Below are 19944 nucleotides of genomic sequence, written 5' to 3'. Positions count from 1 at the left end.
CTGAATGCACTTGATCTCAACTATGCCCCTTCCCTACAGCCCCTGGCAACCACCATGTTACTTCCCATCTCTGTGAATTGACTGCTTTAGATACTTTATCTAAGTGGAATCATACAGTATTCGTCTTTTTGTAACTGGACACTTGGGTTACTTCCATCTTTTGGCTATTGTGAATAATACTTCTATGAACATGGGTGTGCAAGTATGTCTTTGAGATCTTGTTTTCAATTCTTTGGGGTTTGCTGGGTCATATGGTAATTCTGCTTTTAATTTTTGAAGAACTTCCATGTTGTTTTCAATTATGGCTGCAACATATTTTACTCCACCAACAATGTACAAGGGTTCCAATTTCTCCACAACCTCACCAACACATAATTTTCTGTTGTTTTTTTTTTCATAGTGGCCACCTCCTTGTAGCTCAGTACATTCCAGCCACCTGGCTGTTCTGTTTTTCAAACATACTGCACTTATTTCTGCCTTAGGCTTTTGTGCTTATTGTTCCCTCTGTAATGATCTGCTTCTAGAATTTTGTGTGGATGGATCCCCAATATTATTCTAATTTCAATTCAAGTATCACTTCCTTAGAGAGGACTTAACTGACCTTCATGCATAATAGGACCCCAGAAGAAAAAAATCGTGGTGCTCTGTTGGGTTGCAATTAGAGATATCGATATGTATGATTATATGTGTATATTTACTTATTTACACTGATACCTAGAATACTACATATTTATAAAATGTATGTTCACACTATATATGTTAATAGTGATAGCTCATCCCAGTCTATCAGGCAGAAGGAATTGCCTCATTTAAAGCTGTATAGGAGAGGGTACAGAGTTTGGAATGTATTTCAGTACAATAGAAAGACATGAGGCTCTGGCTCGGGCAGCTCAGAGGATTGAGCTCAGGCCTGTGAACCAAAGGATTACGGTTTGATTCCCAGTCAGGGCACATGCCTGGGTTGCAGGCCAGGTCCCCAGCTGGGGGTGCAAGAGCAAAGCTATTTAGAATGGAAGAACAGATAAAGTGCTTCCCAGATAAGGTCAAGTTAAAGGAGTTCATCATCACCAAGCCCTTATTATATGAAATGTTAAAGGAATTTAGCTAAGAAAAAGAAGATGATAAAAATATGAACAGTAAAATGACAACAAACCCACAACTGTCAACAACTGAACCTAAAACAACAAAAACAAACAACAAACAACTAGAACAGGAATAGAATCACAGAAATGGAGATCACATGTGGGGTTGTCAGCAGGGAAGGGAAAGGAGGAGATGAGAAAAGGTACAGGGAATAAGAAGCGTAATTGGTAGGTAGAAAATAGGGGGAAGTTAAGAATAGTATAGGAAATGGGGAAGCCAAAGAACTTATATGTACCACCCATGGATGTGAACTAAGGGCAGGCAGGGAGAATGCTGGTGGGAGGGGGTATTCAGGGCTGAGGGGAATAAAGGGGAGAAAAAAATGGGACAACTGTAATAGCATAATAAAATACATTTCTTAAAAAATGAAAGTGCGGTGTTACCCTTCAGATAAGCACACATTGTCTGCCACGCTGTACTGTGCATGCTGAGGGGTTGTGTTATTTCCCTGAGTCGTTGCTCTGCTGCATATGCTGTAGACATGGCTCAGGTCCTGCTCTCTACAGTCAGAAAGTCAGGAATCACGTTCTCCTGATCTCTCATCTCATTTGCGTTTCACTTTGCAAATGCTTCATTGGTCTTTGACTGCAGATTTGTTGTTTTTCTACCCAGATCACAAGGTGGGACATGAAAGCCCATAGGTCCCCAGTTTATGTTTTCTTTATTCCAACAACTAGTCAGACCAAGGCTAGAATATCTAATTTCTAACCTCAAATTCCTGGGGTAGTTTTAGGATCTTACTAAAATTAGAGATGACTTCTTTCTCTAAGACAGACAGTAAAGCAGAAGTTTAAGAACACCAAGAAACAAAGACTAGTTACTTTTTTTTTTAACTGCTTTTTAGAGAACCTGAGCTGAAATAGCTTACTTAGATTTAGGCGTAGATAGAGAGAGCTGTCCCACCACCCATACACACACTGTGTAGAAATGACAAAGTGCTTCAAAAGAGAGAGAGTTGTCCTAACCCTTGTTAATGTTTCTCCTGAGACTGAAATGATAGGCCTGGGTAATGCTACTGTCTTATTCGAGACAAGTTTCTCTTCATTTATTGCAATAGGTATGATTTATCTCTTGGGAAGATATGCATCTGTCTCGTTATGAGTAATTTAAACACAGAAGTAACATAATACTTTAACTAATCGTTTTTTTTTTCATGAGAAAGAAAAAAAGGGACTAATTATATGGAAAGTATTTTGGAGGAAATAAAAGATTAATTACATGGTGGGTGTCAGAAATTCCTGAGAGCCATAAGTAGAAATTTGGCCAAAGGCCTCTCAGATCAGAGAGGAACTCTGATTTATCTAGCTTGAGTCAGATGCCTATCATGTGGCTGCTCCCATTTTATCATAGTGGGGTGAGGGGCCACTCTGAGAAACAGATACAGGACAGGGGAAAGAAAATAATTTTCTGGCCTCTTCAGATTGTTCCAGATTCCCCTAGAGGAGCAAAATTATATTGCTTGTCAGCATCATGACATACTAATATTTGAATGGTAGGTATTTTATGTATTTAAAATTTGGAAAAGCCGAGGGAGGTATACTTACCCAGCCATACCCACATTGAAATTAAATTGAAAATGTAAAAAATATAAGAAAATGCTGTGTTTTATTAAAAATATATCTGTGCTGATTTCTTAAAGTATTTCTCCTGTATGTCAAAATACATTTGCATTATTTTATATTATTTATTATGTCCTTTGATGACATACAGAGTTAAGCTTAATGTTCATATCATTCTAATTTTTTTCTGTAATTTTGTTTCTAGAAACAAGAATCAGCAAGGGAAGTAGGGCCACTCTATGGAAAAGCAAAGAATATCTATAGACATATTAAGAGATTCAGAAGCTGGTAATTCAGTTTTAACTTTACTGATTTTAGTGTATACAAAGTTTCAAAAGAAAAGTCATTCAATGTTATGTTGAAGGTTTGTATTTCAGCCTCTGTATTTCTTCCTGAAAGTATTTCCTTAATGCTGTCCTCTTTTTGACCATCATAAACTATCATATTCAGTACATTCTTCTAGTGAAATGGTTGACAGGTATGGACATAATTTTTCCATCAGAGGTTCCCTGAGAAGAGGCGTTGAAGAGCTCTCTTTCATTAGAGGATCATCAGTAAACCAGTTATCAGCTGCTTCTATAGTTTGGCTGTAACAAGAATCAGATGGTAACGTTGATGAGCTTAAGGTAACATCACCCCAATTTGTTGCTGAGCCAGTTTCTGAGGGGTCACAAATCACTTTTTTTGTTGCAAGGCAGAATTCATCTTCAGAGTGATCACTTGCTGTAAAAGAAAATTAGATTTACTATGAATGTTACATATTCATGAGCCAAATCTTAGTTATAAGGACAATGCTTCTTTTAGAAATGTATAATCTTTTTAGGACTGTAATGGACAGAATGATGATATAGTGAAAAAATCTGAGTTGCTATCATATATACAGTGTTAAACATGTAAATGGAAGTTAGCAATATTTTTATAGTAATCAAGAGTAAAAGAGTCTATTCTAAATAAAAGTAACCTATAAACAGAAGAAGATTCTAAATAGGCTAGAAATCTCGGTTCTGGAATGTCCCTTAAAATCAGAAGAGACAGAGAGTTTCTTAACTATTTAAAGCTATATATTGTCCTATTTTAAAAATAAATTTAAAAAATGCATGCCTCCTTGAGTAGGCAGATTATAAAATGTTTGGTTGATAGTAGAAAGGGCTTATGAGTTGGCTTTATACCAATAAAAATAATAACTAACATTCCTATAGTGTCTTATAATTGACAAGGCAGTTTGATAGACTTCCACATCTCATTTATCTTCTCAGTAATTCTTCAAGGTAGTTATTATTTGCACCACTTGACAAAAGAGAAGATTGAGAATTAGAGAAATGACTCACCACAGATCAGACACAAATTGGACCTCAATCTAGATTTTTGTTACTCTAAGTCTCATGTTTCTATTACATTAGTCATGCTGGCAGTTGGTATTAAAAATGTAGTTTTAGGAAAGGTCACATTTATATAATATCCTAAAATATCTTTTACTGTATTTTATATGTTAACTTTTGATATTAATGTGTAACATTAATTTTTAAAGCTGTTTTAAATACCTTGTTACATTTTACATTCAGTAGCTCTAAAATTATGTAGGAGGATAATGTTTTGAGATACTAAGACATGATATGAACTACCTAAAGGGTTACAAAACACTCAGGTCTTTTGATCCTCTGGAATTACTATATGGTAATGGCTATGATACCATTGGGTATAAACAGGGGCAAAATTTAAATTTCACATTTTAATTTAAGATTTAACATTGTGAGTTTTGTTTTCTAAAAAGTATATACCCATTCACATACTAATAAGTTAATGTTTCCCTTGAATTTCCATGGTTTTTAAAAATACTTAGATAACATTTAGAATAGTCCCTTGATTTTTAAGATGTTAATTGCTCTAAGTTGATTACAATTTCTTTTAATAAATTGTTGAGAAAAAGTACCTTTTATATGTGCTGTTTCCTGTTCTCTTTGCTCCTCCTATATAAAAAAAGTTATTTGTATTTTAAAAATTGAAGTTTTAATATAATTTTTAATGTATTTGACTTATATACTTATATAAGAATAATGTATTTTAACATAATAGATTTTTGAGGCAATAATATTTTTTTCATAAGAACTTATTTTTACCAAAACATATTGACAGAAAAGAAAAAGTGTTGAAGTATCACCTGAAAAGAATGTGGACTGGTTCAAGAAAGCCGTCTCCAGATTAGGGAATGAAAGGGTGAAATAGAGTTCAACAGGATTACTTCTCTCTATCCTCACTTAGAATCACTTGGTTAGAACTAGAGAGGGCTAACAAAATAATTAGAATTCCTAGACTTATTCATTTCATTAACCACCACCACCAACAACAACAAAGTGAATTCTGGCTCAAGGCTTTTATAAAAATGCAACTATTCTTTTGAAGCAAATAAGACATTTGATGAAACAATACATTCCAGATGTGTTGTGAGGAGTGTGGTGGTGTAGTAGTTCTCAAACTTTAGGGCATCAGATTCATCTGGTGTGCTTGTTAAAATGATGATTCTTGGGTGTAATATCAGACCTTATTGAAACATATTCTCTGGAAATTTGTACCATAACACATACCACAAGTGGTTCTGATTCAGGTTATCCTTCCACCACTAGAAAAACAATGAGCTAGTTCGTGCATAGGGTGTTTGGAATAGAGTGGGTGAAATTGAGGCTGGAGAGAGAACATTGTCTCTTGTGTTCCGGGAAAACATTGTTAATACTCTGCTGATCTGTATTGTCCTGTCCCCGCCCAGGATATACATTAATAGGATAAACACTTTTTTTTATAACCGACTTACTTCTTTGTCACTTTCACCTTTTGTTAATACAAATGCCAGTATACACCCACAGTGGCAGACAAAAATAGGGAGAGAGATCTTGGGAGTGAAGGATTCCAGCTCCACACCAGACCCTCAGCCCAGGGTTCCAGTGCCATGAAGATTATATCATCTCCAAAACTTCCGGCTGTAGAAACCAGTGGGGATTGAGGCTGTAGAATATAAAAACTTCTGGAATACCAGGCAGTTCCTCTTAAAGGGCCTGTACATAGACTTACTCAGACTCACTCCCTCTGAGCTCTAGTATGAGTGCAACAGATTAAGAGGCATCAGAGACGTATAAGGAGGAAATGAATTGTCCAGGATCAGGGAGACAGCTGCGGTGGGGGCAGTTTCTTCCACACAGAAGCGCTGGCAGCAGTCATTGTTCCTTTCTGAACCCTCCCCCCACAGAGCCAGCAGGAGGACACCATATCTGAGACTCCATCAACCTGGCTCACATTGTTTGCCTCACCCTGGTGATTCCCTGAGGCCATGTTCCACCTAACTTTCAAGCCCACCCAGGCTGTTTCCAGTGGTTTTTCCATATGAATGGCTTCTCTTGGCCCATGCTTCAGATTTTCCTAAATTCTCTCAAACCAGCCGCACCTGGCTCCAGCAAGTCCCATACTTCTCACTGTGTTGCCCCAGGTCCAGCACTAGCAGCAGTTGGTGTTGGTATACAGTTTGGCCACTCCTGGGCACTCCCAAGCCTAGTACAAGTAGCAGCTATCTGCAGATTGCTTTGTAGATTATGCTGTGTGACCCCAGACAGAACACAGGCAGTAGCTGACCTTGGATTTGCCAATAGCGATCAAGGTTCAACTACAAGAGGAGGGTGTACTCAGCCCGCATGGTGGGTGCACCTTGAGTACCCAGCTTGGGTAAGAGGGGAGGCTATGTCACTGGACCCTAAAGGACACCTACTACATTAGGCCCCTTTGTCAAGCCAGGGAGATGTAGCAGCTCTACCTAATACATAGAAACAACCACAAGGAGGCTGCCAAAATGAGGAGACAAAAAAACATGGACCGAATAAAAGAACAGAACAAAACTCCAGAAAAAGAACTAAACAAAATGGAGATAAGCAATCTACTAGATACAAAACACTGGTTATAAGGATGCTCAAGGAAATTAGTTAGGACCTCAACAGCATAAAAAAGATCCATTCAGAAATGAAGGATACACTAACTGAAATGAAGAACAATTTACAGGGGAACAACAGTAGAGTGGATGAAACTGAGAATCAAATAAACAATTTGGAAGATAAGAAAGAGAAAAGCAATCAATCAGAATGCAAGAAGAAAAGAGAAACCAAAAAAATGAGGATAGTGTAAGGAGACTCTGGGACAACTTCATGTACCAACATTTGCATCCTGAGGGTTCCAGAAAGAGAAAAGAAAAAGTAAAAAATTGGAAATCGATTTGAAAATATTACAGAAAACTTCCCTAACTTGGTGAAGGTAATAGACATACAAATCTATGAAGCACAGAGTTCCAATAAGATGAACCCAAAGAATCCGACACCAAGACACATTATAATTAAAATGCCAAAGGTTAAAGACAAAGAGAGAATCTTAAAAGCAGCAAGAGAAAAGCAGTTAGTTATAAGAGAGTTCCTACAAAACTGTCAGCTGATTTCTCAAAAGAAACTCTGCACACTAGAAAGGATTGGCAGGAAATATTCAAACTGATGAAAAGCAAGGACATACAACCAAGACTACTCTACCCAGTAAAGCTATCATTTAGAATTGAAGGTCAGATAAAGAGCTTCCCAGATAAGAAAAAGCTAAAGGAGTTCATCACCACCAAGTCAGTATCATATGAATATTAAAGGGTTTCCTTGAAGAAGAAGAGGAAGAAGGAGAAGAAGAGGAAGAAGAGGAAGAGGAAGAGGAAGAAGAAGAAGAAGAAGAAGAAGAAGAAGAAGAAGAAAACTATGAACAAAAAATAGCAATAAATATGTATCTATTGACAACTGAATCTAAAAAAACAAAATAAACATATAAGCAGAACATAGGTACAGAGAAAGTTTTGATGGTTGCCAGATGGGAGGGGGAAGGGTCAGGGAGATGGGAGAAAAAGATAAAAGGATTAAGGAGTACAAAAAAATATAACAAAAAAATAGCGAACCTTTAAAAAAATGGTAAAAGTCAGGTAAAACAAGGAAAGAAAGTCAAAGAGCAAAGGAAACTAAAGAGACAAATGCAATGTGTATCTTGAATTACCAAGTACATTTGTGTAAAAACTGGTGAAATTCTTCACTCATATGTGGAATCTATGAACAAACTGAACTAACAAGGAAAATGGAGACAGACTCTCAGATGGAAATCAGGATAACAGCTAGTGGTTGGGGGGCAAAGTGAGGGAATAGAGGGATTGAGTAAAAAAGGAAAAAAGACTCATGGACATGGACAACAGTGTGGTGATTGATGGGGTGAGGAGGGTGTAAGAAGACTAAATGGTAATGGAAAAAAAACACAACAAAGATTAAATTTTAAAAAACTGGTGAAATCTAAAGTCTGGAATTCAGTTAATTGTAATGTAGCAATGTTGGTTTCTTAGTTTTGACAAATTTACTATGGCAATTTAAGATTTTAAAATTGGGATAAACTGTGTGAAAAGTATAATAGAATTCTATATTATCTTTGCAACTTTTCTATAAATCTAAAATTATTCCAAAATAAAAAGTTTACTTAAAAATCATATGCAAAAACATAAACACATAAATTTTCCTATAATAAAAGTTAATAAGATATGCAGGGCCTGTATGAAAATAATTATAAAGCTTTATTGAAAGGTATTAAAGATGACATGTAAATACAGAGAAATATCATGTTCATGGATTAGAAACTTAATAATCAGTTTTTCCCACATTGATCTAAAACTGCACTGCAGTTCTCAAAATTCCAAAATAATTTCAGTAAATGCTACTAGACAGTTGGGCAAACATATGAAAAAAGTTGAAATTGGACTCCTATTTGCACCAAACACAGAAATCAATTGCAGATTGATTAAAGGCTTATATAATCAAAACTATAAAACTCTTAGAAAACAATATAGAAGGGTATCTTTATGACTTTGGAATATGGAAGATAATAATAAATCATAAAAGAAAGGGTTGAGAAATTAGGTTACATTAAAAATAAAAAATTTTTGTTCATCACATCATATCATAAAAATAGTACAAAGGAAGGCCATAACTTGTCTGAAGACAGAAAATAACATAACTGACAAAGGGTTAGTTATCCAGAATAAATAATTCTTTTAAAGTTTTATAATTAAAAGACAAACCTATGGAAAAAGAGACAAGATTTGAACAAGCATTTTACATAAGAAAAAACCATAATGGCCAATGAACTTTAGAAAGAACAATTACCTCATTTTTTAGCAGGAAAATACAAGTTAAAACAACAGTGAAACATCAAGAGAATGAGAAGACAAGTCACAGTCTGGGTAAAAATGTTTATAAAAGACATATTTGATAAAAGACTTCTTAAAAATATATAAAAACTCCAAGCCCTGGCTGGTATAGCTCAGTGGACTGAGTGTGGACTGCGAACCAAAGTGTCACCAGTTCAATTCCCAGTCAGGGCACATGCCTGGGTTGCAGGCCAAGTCCCCACTTGGGGGCACACAAGAGGCAACCACACATTGATGTTTCTCTCCTTCCCTTCCTCTCTCTCTAAATAAAAATAAAAATAAAAAATCTCAAAAAAATATATAAAAACTCTTAAAACTCAACAACCAGAAAATGTACAACCCAATTAAAAATGAGCAAAAGGGCTTCTGGCCCAGATGGAGGCATAGGTAGACACACTGTGCCTCCTTGCACAACCAAGATAGGGACAACAATTTAGAAACAGAATAACAACCAGAACTGACAGAAAATTGAACTGTATGTAAGTCGGACAACCAAGGAGTTAAAATAGACACGTTCATCCAGACCAGTAGGAGGGGCGGAGTTGGGCAGCTGGGTGGAGAGGGGTCTCACAGCACAAAGAACCTTGGGACCAGGTGTGTAAGACCACAGCGGCAGACCCTGGGTGCACAAGCCCCGGCTGGCAGACCCTGGCTGAGGGGTGGCAACTGGCAGACCCAGTGAGGGGGGAATTGTGAAGCAAGGCACTGTGTGCAACCCAGGATCCCAGTGCTGGGAAATAGAGCCTCGGGGCACTGATTGAAATCACCTGTGGGGATTGAGGAACAGGGAGAGACTCCCAGCCTCACAGGAGAGGTCCTTGTAAAGTCCCACAATGTGCACAAGCCCACCCACATGGGGATTGGCACCAGAAAGGCCTAGTTTGCTTGGGGGAAGCGGCAAAAAGGACTGAAGCCTGAGGAGAGTGGAGCAAGTGCCATTGTTCCCTCTTGGACCCGCCTCCACATACAGCATCACAACCCAGCAACTGGGTTGCCCCACCCTGGTAAACACCTAAGACTCTGCCCCTCATACATAATGGGTGGGACCAGACTAAAAAAAAAAAAGGAAAAAAAAAGATGGCTTAAACAGAAGAACAAATGAAAGCCCTAGAATCAATACTTTTAAGCAACCGAGAGATAGCCAGCCTGTCAGATGCACAGTTCAAGGCACTGGTGATCAGGATGCTCACAGAATTGGTTGATTTTGGTCACAAATTAGATGAAAAAATGAAGGCTACAAAAAGTGAAATGAAGAAAAATACACAGGAGCCAATAGTGATGGAAAGAAAGCTGGGTCTCACATCAATGGAGTGGACCAGAAGGAAGAAAGAAACATACAATCAGAAAAGAATGAAGAAACAAGAATTCAAAAAAATGAGGAGAGTCTTAGGAACCTCCGGGACATCTTTAAACATTCCAACATCAGAATTATCGGGGTACCAGAAGGAGAAGAGGAAGAGCAACAAGTGGAAAGCTTATTTCAACAAATAATAAAGGAGAACTTCCCCAATCTGGCAAAGGAAATAGACTTCCAGGAAGTCCAGGAAGCTCAGAGAGTGCCAAAGAAGTTGGACCTAAGGAGGAACACACCAAGGCACATCATCATTACATTACCCAAGATTAAAATGAAGGAGAGAATCCTAGAAACAGCTAGAGATAAGGAGACAGTAACCTACAAAGGAGTTCCCATCAGAATGTCAGCTGATTTCTCAAAAGGGACCTTACAGGCAAGAAAGGGCTGGAGGAAGTATTCCAAGTCATGAAAGGCAAGGACCTACATCCAAAATTGCTCTATCCAGCAAAACTTTCATTTAGAATGGAAGGGCAGATACAGTGCTTCTCAGATAAGGTCAAGTTAAAGGAGTTCATCATCACCAAGCCCTTATTATATGAACTGTTAAAGGGACTTATCTAAGAAAAAGAAAATAAAAAACATGCACAGTAAAAGGACAGCAAACTCACAATTATTAACAACCACACCTAAAACAAAAACAAACTAAGCAAACAACTAGAACAGAAACAGAACCACAGAAATGGAGAACACATGGAGGGTTAACAACAGGGGAATGTGAGGAGGAGAGAGGGGTAAAAGGTATGGAAAATAAGTAACATAGATGGTAGGTAGAAAATAGACAGGGGGAGGGCAAGAATAGTATGGGAAATGTAGAAGCTAAAGAACTTATGACATATGGACATGAACTACAGAGGGGGAGTGTGGGTGGGGAGGGTGTGCAGGGTGGAGGGGGATGGATGGGGGGTAATGGGATAGCTGTAATAGCATAATCAATAAAATATTTTTTTAAAAAATGAGCAAAAGATTTAAACAGACACTTCACCAAAGAAGACATACAGACAACAAATAAACATATAAAAAGATGTTCAACATCATGTCATTAGGGCAATGCAAATTAAAACAACAAAGTATACTATATATCTATTATAATGGTGAAAATCCAAAATGCTGACCAGCAAATGCTCATGAAGATGTGAAACAGGAACTGTCATTCATTGCTAGTGTGAATGGTACAGCCAGTTTGGCAGACATTTTGGCAGTTTCTTACAAAACTAAACACCTCTTATCATTCTATCCAGCAACTATGATGGTTGGTATTTTACCCAAATGAGTTGAAAACATATGTGTACACAAAAATCTGCACATGAATGTTTATAGCAGATTTATTCATCATTGCCAAAACTTGGAATCAACCGAGATGTACTTCAGCAAGGGAGTAGATAAGCAACCTGTGGTCATATGATGGAATATTATTCAGCACAAAAAAGTGCTATCAAGCCTTGACAAGTCAGAGAGAACCTTAAATGCATATTATTAAGTGAAAGAAGCCAATCTAAAAGGGCTACATATTATATGATTCCAACTATATGGCATTCAGAAAAAGGTAAAACTATGGAAACAGTGAAATGATCAGTTCTTGCCAGGAATTAGAAGGGAGGAAGGAGTGAACAGACAAAAAACAACAAGATTTTTAGGGTAGTGAAACTCTTCTGATTGATACTTTAATGGTGGATCTCTCCCCCTCCCTTCCTTTATCCTCTCATCTTCTCTCTCTCTCTCTGTCTCCCCACCCTCTCTATGGTTTTGACAATATACAGGGTCTGGCAGAAGTAAGGCTTGCTTGAGTGTGGTTGGTAGGGTAATAATATGGGTGTAATAATTTATAGTTTTAATTTGAACATTTCACTTAAAATGTCATGTGGTGTGCTTGAGTGTGATATTATTATGCTACAGAATTACATGCTTGTGATTTTGCAATAAAAGATGTTGTAATAAAAGGGGGGGTTATTTGTGCTGGACCTGGTATATCATATATAATATATATCATATGTGATATATAAACATATTTTCCCCGAAACTCATATATAACATGAGAGTGAATTCTAATGTAGACTATGGACTTTGGGTGATAGGATGTGTCCATACAAGTTCAAAGATCATAAAAAAGGTGCCTCTCTGGATGTTGATAATGGGGGAGGGTGTGGGGCAAGGGATAATGGGAACTCTACTTTCTGCTCAGATTTGCTGTGAACCGAAAATCGCTCAAAAAATAAATTCTATTAAGAAAACACTAGAGTGAGATACTACCACAGCCATCAGATTGTCAAAAAATTAGGAGCCTAAAAATACCAATACTGTTTTGAAGATGCAGAGCATCCTAGCACCTATTCATGCCTTAGGGGAATGGGTGTTGATAGGGCTACCTTGGGAAACCATTTGGAGTTATCTAATGACATTGAACTTGCACATCCCCGTAAGTCAGCAGTTCTACCTTTAGATACATTCCCCACTGACATTTCCTAAAAACAAGGAAACAACTAAAAACAACCCAGCCCTGGTTGGTGTGTCTCAGTGGACTGAACATGGGCCTGCACACTGAAAGGTCACTGGTTCGCTCTCCTCTCAGGGCTCTGCCTGGGTTGCAGGTTAGGTCCCCAGTTGGGGGTGTGCCAGAGGCAATTAATCAATGTTTCTCTCCCTCTCTTCCTCCCTCACTTCCCTTGTCTCTGAAAATAAATAAATAAAATCTTTATTTAAAAAGCCCAACATCCATAACATAAATATTGATATATTTAAACAATGGAATGCCATATAAAAGTAAAAATAATGAACTATGGGTATATGGACCAACCGGGATGAGCCTCAGAAATGTAATACTGCATAAAAAGGGAAACGTATATTTTACAAGGGGCTCCAAAACATAAAATTTAATAATACATTGTTTAAGGACCTATAATATTTGTGGTAAAATAATGAAAAACAAGGAAATAGTTCATTGCAATTGCAGGATATTGGGTCCTTCAGTGAAGTGGGGGGAGTGTGGGATGTCTTAAGAGATAAAGACTCAGGACTCAAAGGTATTGGTAATATTCTATTTCTTATTCTGAATGGTGGGTATAAAAATTCCATTTATTATTCTTTAAACTGCATGTGTATTCTTTTTGTGTGGGTTGCATTATACAATAAAAGCTCTTTTAGAAACTAAGCTAGAGTTCTATATTAATTTAAACCATATTTTAAAAATAATTTTCATCCTTCTGCTCATCTGTTGTAGTAAGAAAGAAAGAGGCCAATACAGAGAAAGGGGCAGAAATTGGGGTGAGAAAAAGAGGGACCATATGAGAGTCCTGTATGTACTGAAACTGATTGTGGCTGAGGTCAACAATGTATTATTCTTTTATACTATGTTTTCATACTATGTTTTATCTTTTCTTCTGAATTAGGTTCCTTTCACTGACTATCAAGAGTCCTGAAGAATGATTTGTGTTTACCGGTACATTATTTATCTCTCCCACTAGACTATAAATCTCATAAGAGCAAATTTCCAGTTGCCTAGAACAGTGCCTGGCACATAAGCATTTCTTCATATGTGATGAATAAATAATAAACAACCTAATTAAAATTTAGTGCTCCTGTACATGTACTTCTTCCATCATAGCACTCATGATATTTTTGTATTTATATTTTTGCATGTATCTTATATTGGGTATGAAGACACCATTGTATCAATGGTACCTAGCAAAATTCCTAGCATGTGATGGGTATCATTAATTCAGTTAATATTAAATGCATACATAGAAACAATTATTTCTCTGCAATGCTATTTCTGTTTCAAACTATCTTTCATTTGAAAGTCAGAGCTTTCCTTAATAATCTTTAGAATTGATTTGATCATTAAACCTGCCTGCTTGAAGCCCTCCACGAATAGCAGTATATTTGTGCGGAGCTCACTACATGGCTAGGTACTATTCTGAGTGCTTTTTATATGCTAATTTATTTAATTCCCCTAGCAATTTCATGGAGATGGAATCATTCTCATTTTACAAATGAAGAAATCGAGACACCGACAAGTTAAGTAACTTGCCTAAAATTACACAGCTAGTAGTGATAGACCAAGGATTTTAACCTCTTTAATCTATGTTCTTGATCATAATCCTACAATGCTGCCAGTGGATCTGTAGAGCTTATGGGGTGAAATCCAAAGTCCTTAAACTGCAAATGAGGCTCCTTATAATGTCACCTCCAGGATCTTTTCCCACCATTGGCCTTTTATAAATCAGGTATCCAACTTCTCCAAGGAGGGCATACAGAGGGTCCAGAGACACACGAAAAGATGGTCAGCATCACTAGCCATTAGAGAGACGCAAATTAAAACCACAGTGAGGTACCACCTCACACCAGTCAGTATGACCAACATAAACAAATCAACAAACAAGTGTTGGAGAGGATGTAGAGAAAAGGGAACCCTAGTGCACTGTTGGTGGGAATGCAGACTGGTGCAGCCACTATGGAAAACAGTGTGGAATTTCCTCAGAAAACTAAAAATGGAACTGCCTTTTGGTCCAGCAATTCCGCTTCTGTGATTATACCTAAGAGCCCTGAAACATCAATCCAAAAGAACCTATGCACTCCAATGTTTATAGCAGCACAATTTACAATAGCCAAGTGCTGGAAGCAACCTAAGTGCCCATCAGCAAATGAATGAATCAAAAAACTATGGTACATTTACACAATGGAATTCTACACAGCAGAGAGAAAGAAGGAGCTTATACCATTTGTGACAGCATGGATGGAACTGGAGAGCATTATGCTAAGTGAAATAAGCCAGGCGGTGAGGGACAAATACCATATGATCTTGCCTTTAACTGGAACACAATCAACAAAAGAAAAAAGCAAACAAAATATAACCAGAGTCATTGAAATTAAGAACAATCTAACAATAGCCAGAGGGGAGGGGAGAGGGGGCAGTAGGAAGAAGGGTTTTCAGAAACTACGATAAAGGACATGCAGACAAAACCAAGGGGGAAGGTGGAAGTAAGCGAGGGAGGTGGGTTTGGAGGGGGTGGGGGGGAAGGGGTGGGGAGAAAATACCAACAACTGTAATTGAACAACAAAATAATTTAAATTTAAAAAATTCAGTATCTTTAAACAAACAAACAAACAAACAAGCAAACAAACAAACAAACAAACAAATCTGGTGTGCAACCTGCAGCCCATGGGTGGCATGTGGCCCAGGATGGCTATAAATGTGGCCCAACACAAAATCGTACATTTACTTAAAACCTTTTTTTTTGCTCATCAGGTTTCATTAGTGTTTGTATGTTTAATGTGTAGCCCAAGACAACTCTTCTTCCAATGTAGCCCTGAGGTGCCAAAAGGTTGGGAATCCCTGCACATTATAATGTTATTCTGAGCATGTTACTTCTTTCATAACTGCAAGCTTTTGAACATACTGTTCTTCGTTTTCTCTCCTGGCCAACTTCTATTCATTTTTCAAAACCCAGCTAAAAATGTCTTCTCTGTGCAGCCTTTCTTAATTTATACTTCCATGTCTACATTTCTTTAGTTTTGTGGCTCTTATCACGTTATAATTTTTAGTTTGTATGTTTTTCTTTTCTACTCACTTTGGGATCATCTAGGCCTGGACTCATGGCTTAATTTGTTTATGTAGACTCAGTGCTAAAACTAGTATTGACATATTTAAGGCACTCAAAAAATGTTTGTTAAATGAACGAATAAACACTGAGTTCAACTTGAGTTCAATATTCAAGATGTAAAATGAAACTTTGACATATTATCATTTTGTTGCTATTTCAATATTAATGTTATAAAACCACTAAACTGTTTGTTTTGTTTAACTATATCATACTTTTAAGTTTCTACTGGTCTCTCCCTTACTTAGCAGTGTTTTGACAAGTAACACAGAATTAATTAGGTTTCTGCCTTTCACACTTGCACTAGCTAGCAACTTGAATGTGGGGTTCATATCTTATTTTCCTCAATGGGGGATGGGACAGAGCTTGGGATATAATAAAGGCTTAATAAAGCCTTTATTTTTATTAGTTGGTTCCAGTAGATTATATGCTTATCTGAGTATCCTCTTATCTCCGAATCTCTTCCCTCTGATAGGCCTGGCAATTTGGTCTTGTTTTTCTTAGCCATTTATCCTCACCATAATAATATGGAGAATATAGGTTCTCAGTCTAGAGATTTAGTGAAGCAACTATAGGAGACATTTTCATTTATTTTTTCAGTGTCCTATAATATAAACCATAACTAGTTTAGGTAATTTAAATTTAGCTCATGTTATTGTCCCTCAGCTTAAAAAATAACAGTAGATAAAATTGAAAGATAACAATGCTAATGACATGGTATCAAAAAAATTATTTGAAAAAATTTCACTGTACCTCTAATTGAAATGTTCCTGTATGAAAATTTCGAGAAATAAAAACACATTGAGAATGAGATTTACTCTTTGCCTCTGATGGTCTTTGGCTGCATCTCTCATCATTTGCTTTGAATTCGGAATTTTGAAATATTTCTCTGAAAAATATTTTATAGAGAATATTATTAAAATGAATTATTTTATTTATAATAGGTATACATAAGGATATAAAACATAGAATAAATATTACTACATATGTATTCTTTTAAAAAACTTTTGTTGTACTTTTTTCTACCGCCATTTAAACCCTTTATACTCCTTTCCCCCAGCAATCACCACACTGTTATCCATGTCCATGAATCCTTTTTCCTTTTTGCTCAATTCCTCCACCCATATTTATTTTTAAAAGCACAAATAAACATATATTGCCTTCTCATATATTACAGATTTCATTATACCTATTTTATTCATAGAATGTAAATTAAGCTACTTCTTATGCAGGGTTAATATTTACAGTTTTAAGATCAACCATGAATTTTTAAATCTTTTAAAAAATGTTTAAATTATAGTTTATATTCAATATTACTCTGTATTGGTCTCAGATGTGCAGCATAGTGGTTAGAAAATCATGTACTTTACAGAGTGGTTTCTCCAATATTTCCAGTGTCCACCTACATAGTTATTACAGTATTATTGGCCTCATAAATAGTCATTACAATATTGTTGACTATATTATTGACTATATTATTGATTATATGCTGTAATTTATATCTCTGTGACTGTTCTATAACTACCAATTTGTATTTCTTCATCCCTTCACTTTTTCTCACCCAGCCCCCCACCCTTCCTCCCCTCTGTCAACTTTCAGTCTATCCTCTGAGTCTGTTTCTATTTTGTTTTTCATTTTGTCTTTAGATTCCATGTATAAGTCAAGTCAGGTGTAACCATGAATTTTTAATTTTTTTCTGGTTGTGAGATAATTAATTGACTCTAATGTTAAGTAGTTTCTTCATAAAATTGCCCTTAGTGGCAGAGGAAATTAAGTGAAATAAAATTCAGTGATCAATTTTATGTTTAATCATATCTTTGATAGTTAAGTGGCAGGAAACTGAACTGAAATTAATGATTTACAAAAGAAGAGTATCTGTGATATTTACCCATGCAACCACAGGTAATTTTGAGAGAAAGAATTTAAAATAATGAAGCAGCAAGTAAAACCTCAGATGATCAAAGATAGTTATGTATCAGGGAATGTAGTTTCTAATAGTTATTCTCAACTTAATGACTTAAATAATAATGTTAACTGCCATTTCTTCTTCCAGAGATACTAGAGAATTTCCAAATTAATTAAAGAGTCTATATTGTGTTACTTAATGAGGTATTAACAATTAGGGTTCATTTGTTCATGGAATTCAATTTACTTAATGAATATTTTTTGAGTACTTACTATGTGTCAGGCATTGTGCCAGACATTGTATATATAGTGGCAAAAGAAAAGAAAGACAGTCACTACCCTCATAGAACTGCCATTGCTCTCATGGAGCTTAAGAGCTAGTAAGGAAGACAGACAATAAAATAATCACAAGAAAATGAAAAATCACAAGTGTGGAAAGTGTTATCAAGGAAAGCTATTCGGTACTATGCAAGTACAATATAACAAAGGGAATTAATGTGGTTAGAGAGGTCAGGGAAAACTTTTCCGAGGAAGGGATGATTGAATTGAACATCTGAAGAAAAAGTAGTTGTTATTAGATAGAGTGTGATGGAGAAGGAGAGATGTGGGAGTAAGAATATCCCAGTCAGAGAGAAACTCAAGTCCAAACATCTAGTGGCCAGATTAGAACAAGTGTAGCCGAAACACAGAAAACAAGAGGGAAAGTGGTAGATGAAATCAGGGAATATGCATGGGAAGACCATGTAGGGACTTAAAAGTCATGTGGTTTTGTCTTTATCCTAAAAACAATGGGGAGTCCTTTATAATATAGTAGGGATAGGGTAAAAGAATGGGGTCTCTTGATCAAATTTGTATTTGGACAATGTCTGGCTTAAGTGTGCAGAAGAGATTAGGGTCCAAGGGTGACAGTGAGGGTAGGGGTCAGTTAGAACTCCTATTGCAGTAGTCTATGTGGGAGATGATAACTTGGATAAGGTGGTGGCAGTGGTAGTGGAGACAAATGGATAGATTTGAGCAACTTAGGAGGTAAACTAAGTAGAACTTGGTGATGGTTCAAGTTTAGTGTGGATAGGAAAGAGTAAGGGGGATATCAAGTATGTCATCCATCTTTAGAGGAATTAAAACAACTCTTCCTTGACCCCATATTCTCCTCCAGCTACTGCCCCATTTATCAACTCCCCTTCACACACACACACACAGCGCTTCTTAAAAGAGATGTCTATACTTGTCTCAATTTTCTCACCTCTTTTGTTTTACTCAAAGGTAAGCTTCTGAACCCACCACTCCACCAAAATTCTTTAAAAAAAAATTCATTGCGTCCTGACTTGGGATCAAACCTGCAACCTTGGTGTATTGGGACCATGCTTTAAGCAACTGAGCCAACCAACCAGGATTCCACCAAAATTCTTTAAGGTCACCAATAACTTTCAACTTGCCAAATCCAAAAATTACTTCTCTAGCCTCACTTTTCTCAAATTCTTAAGCAATTTGAACATAACTGGTTGTTGCCTTCTTCCTGAAACATTTTCATAATGTCATAATTTTTAATTCCTTGACATGTTTCCCGGGTGTTATTGATTCTTCTTACTCTTTGTTATATTTCTAAGTGTTGCTGAGCTAAAGGGCACACACAGTCCTGGCTTCTTCTTTCAAAAATCACTCTCTGGTTAGTCCCATCCAGTTCTGTGACTTTAGAGAACCTAAATCTTCAATCTGACTTCTTTCCTGAAATTCATACATGTCATATCTGACTGTCTACTTGAAATGTCTACTTGGATGTCTGATAGTTTGTGAAAAGTACATCAAAAACACCACTCCTAGTTTATCACCACTTCCTCAGCTTGCTCTCTCCTGTAATCATCTCCTCATCTTAGTGAGGAGATGGCATGAACAAGTAAATGGCATGAACAACTACTCAGTCGCTCATGATACATGTGTAGGTGTTGGCATTAATTTGGCCATTTCACTTATCTTTCCTTACCTCATCCATCAATGAGCCCTGCTAACTTTACCTACATGCCAAATCCAACCCCTTATTTTCATCTCCTCTACTTCCATATTAGTCCAAGACACTATTACCTCTCGCCTGGACTATGCAAAGCTTCCTGACTTGTCTCTCTGCTTTCACTCTTGCTCCATTAA

At 36.7% G+C, this 19944-nt stretch overlaps 1 protein-coding gene across 1 annotated transcript in view; it reads right to left on the bottom strand.

Annotated features, from left to right (window-relative positions):
• Positions 1-1494: 1494 nt before the first annotated feature.
• C5H1orf185 (chromosome 5 C1orf185 homolog) overlaps positions 1495-19944 on the bottom strand; it is a 32583-nt gene continuing 14133 nt past the window's right edge. The window contains 4 exon segments of the mRNA XM_036027487.1: positions 1495-3150; positions 3152-3425; positions 4633-4669; positions 16651-16786. Coding sequence (XP_035883380.1) covers positions 2961-3150; positions 3152-3425; positions 4633-4669; positions 16651-16786 — 637 coding nt within the window. The 3' untranslated portion in view covers positions 1495-2960.

This window comes from Phyllostomus discolor, chromosome 5, assembly GCF_004126475.2.
Source record: "Phyllostomus discolor isolate MPI-MPIP mPhyDis1 chromosome 5, mPhyDis1.pri.v3, whole genome shotgun sequence".
NCBI lineage: Eukaryota > Metazoa > Chordata > Mammalia > Chiroptera > Phyllostomidae > Phyllostomus > Phyllostomus discolor.
This window is presented reverse-complemented; position numbering and strand designations above follow the sequence as displayed.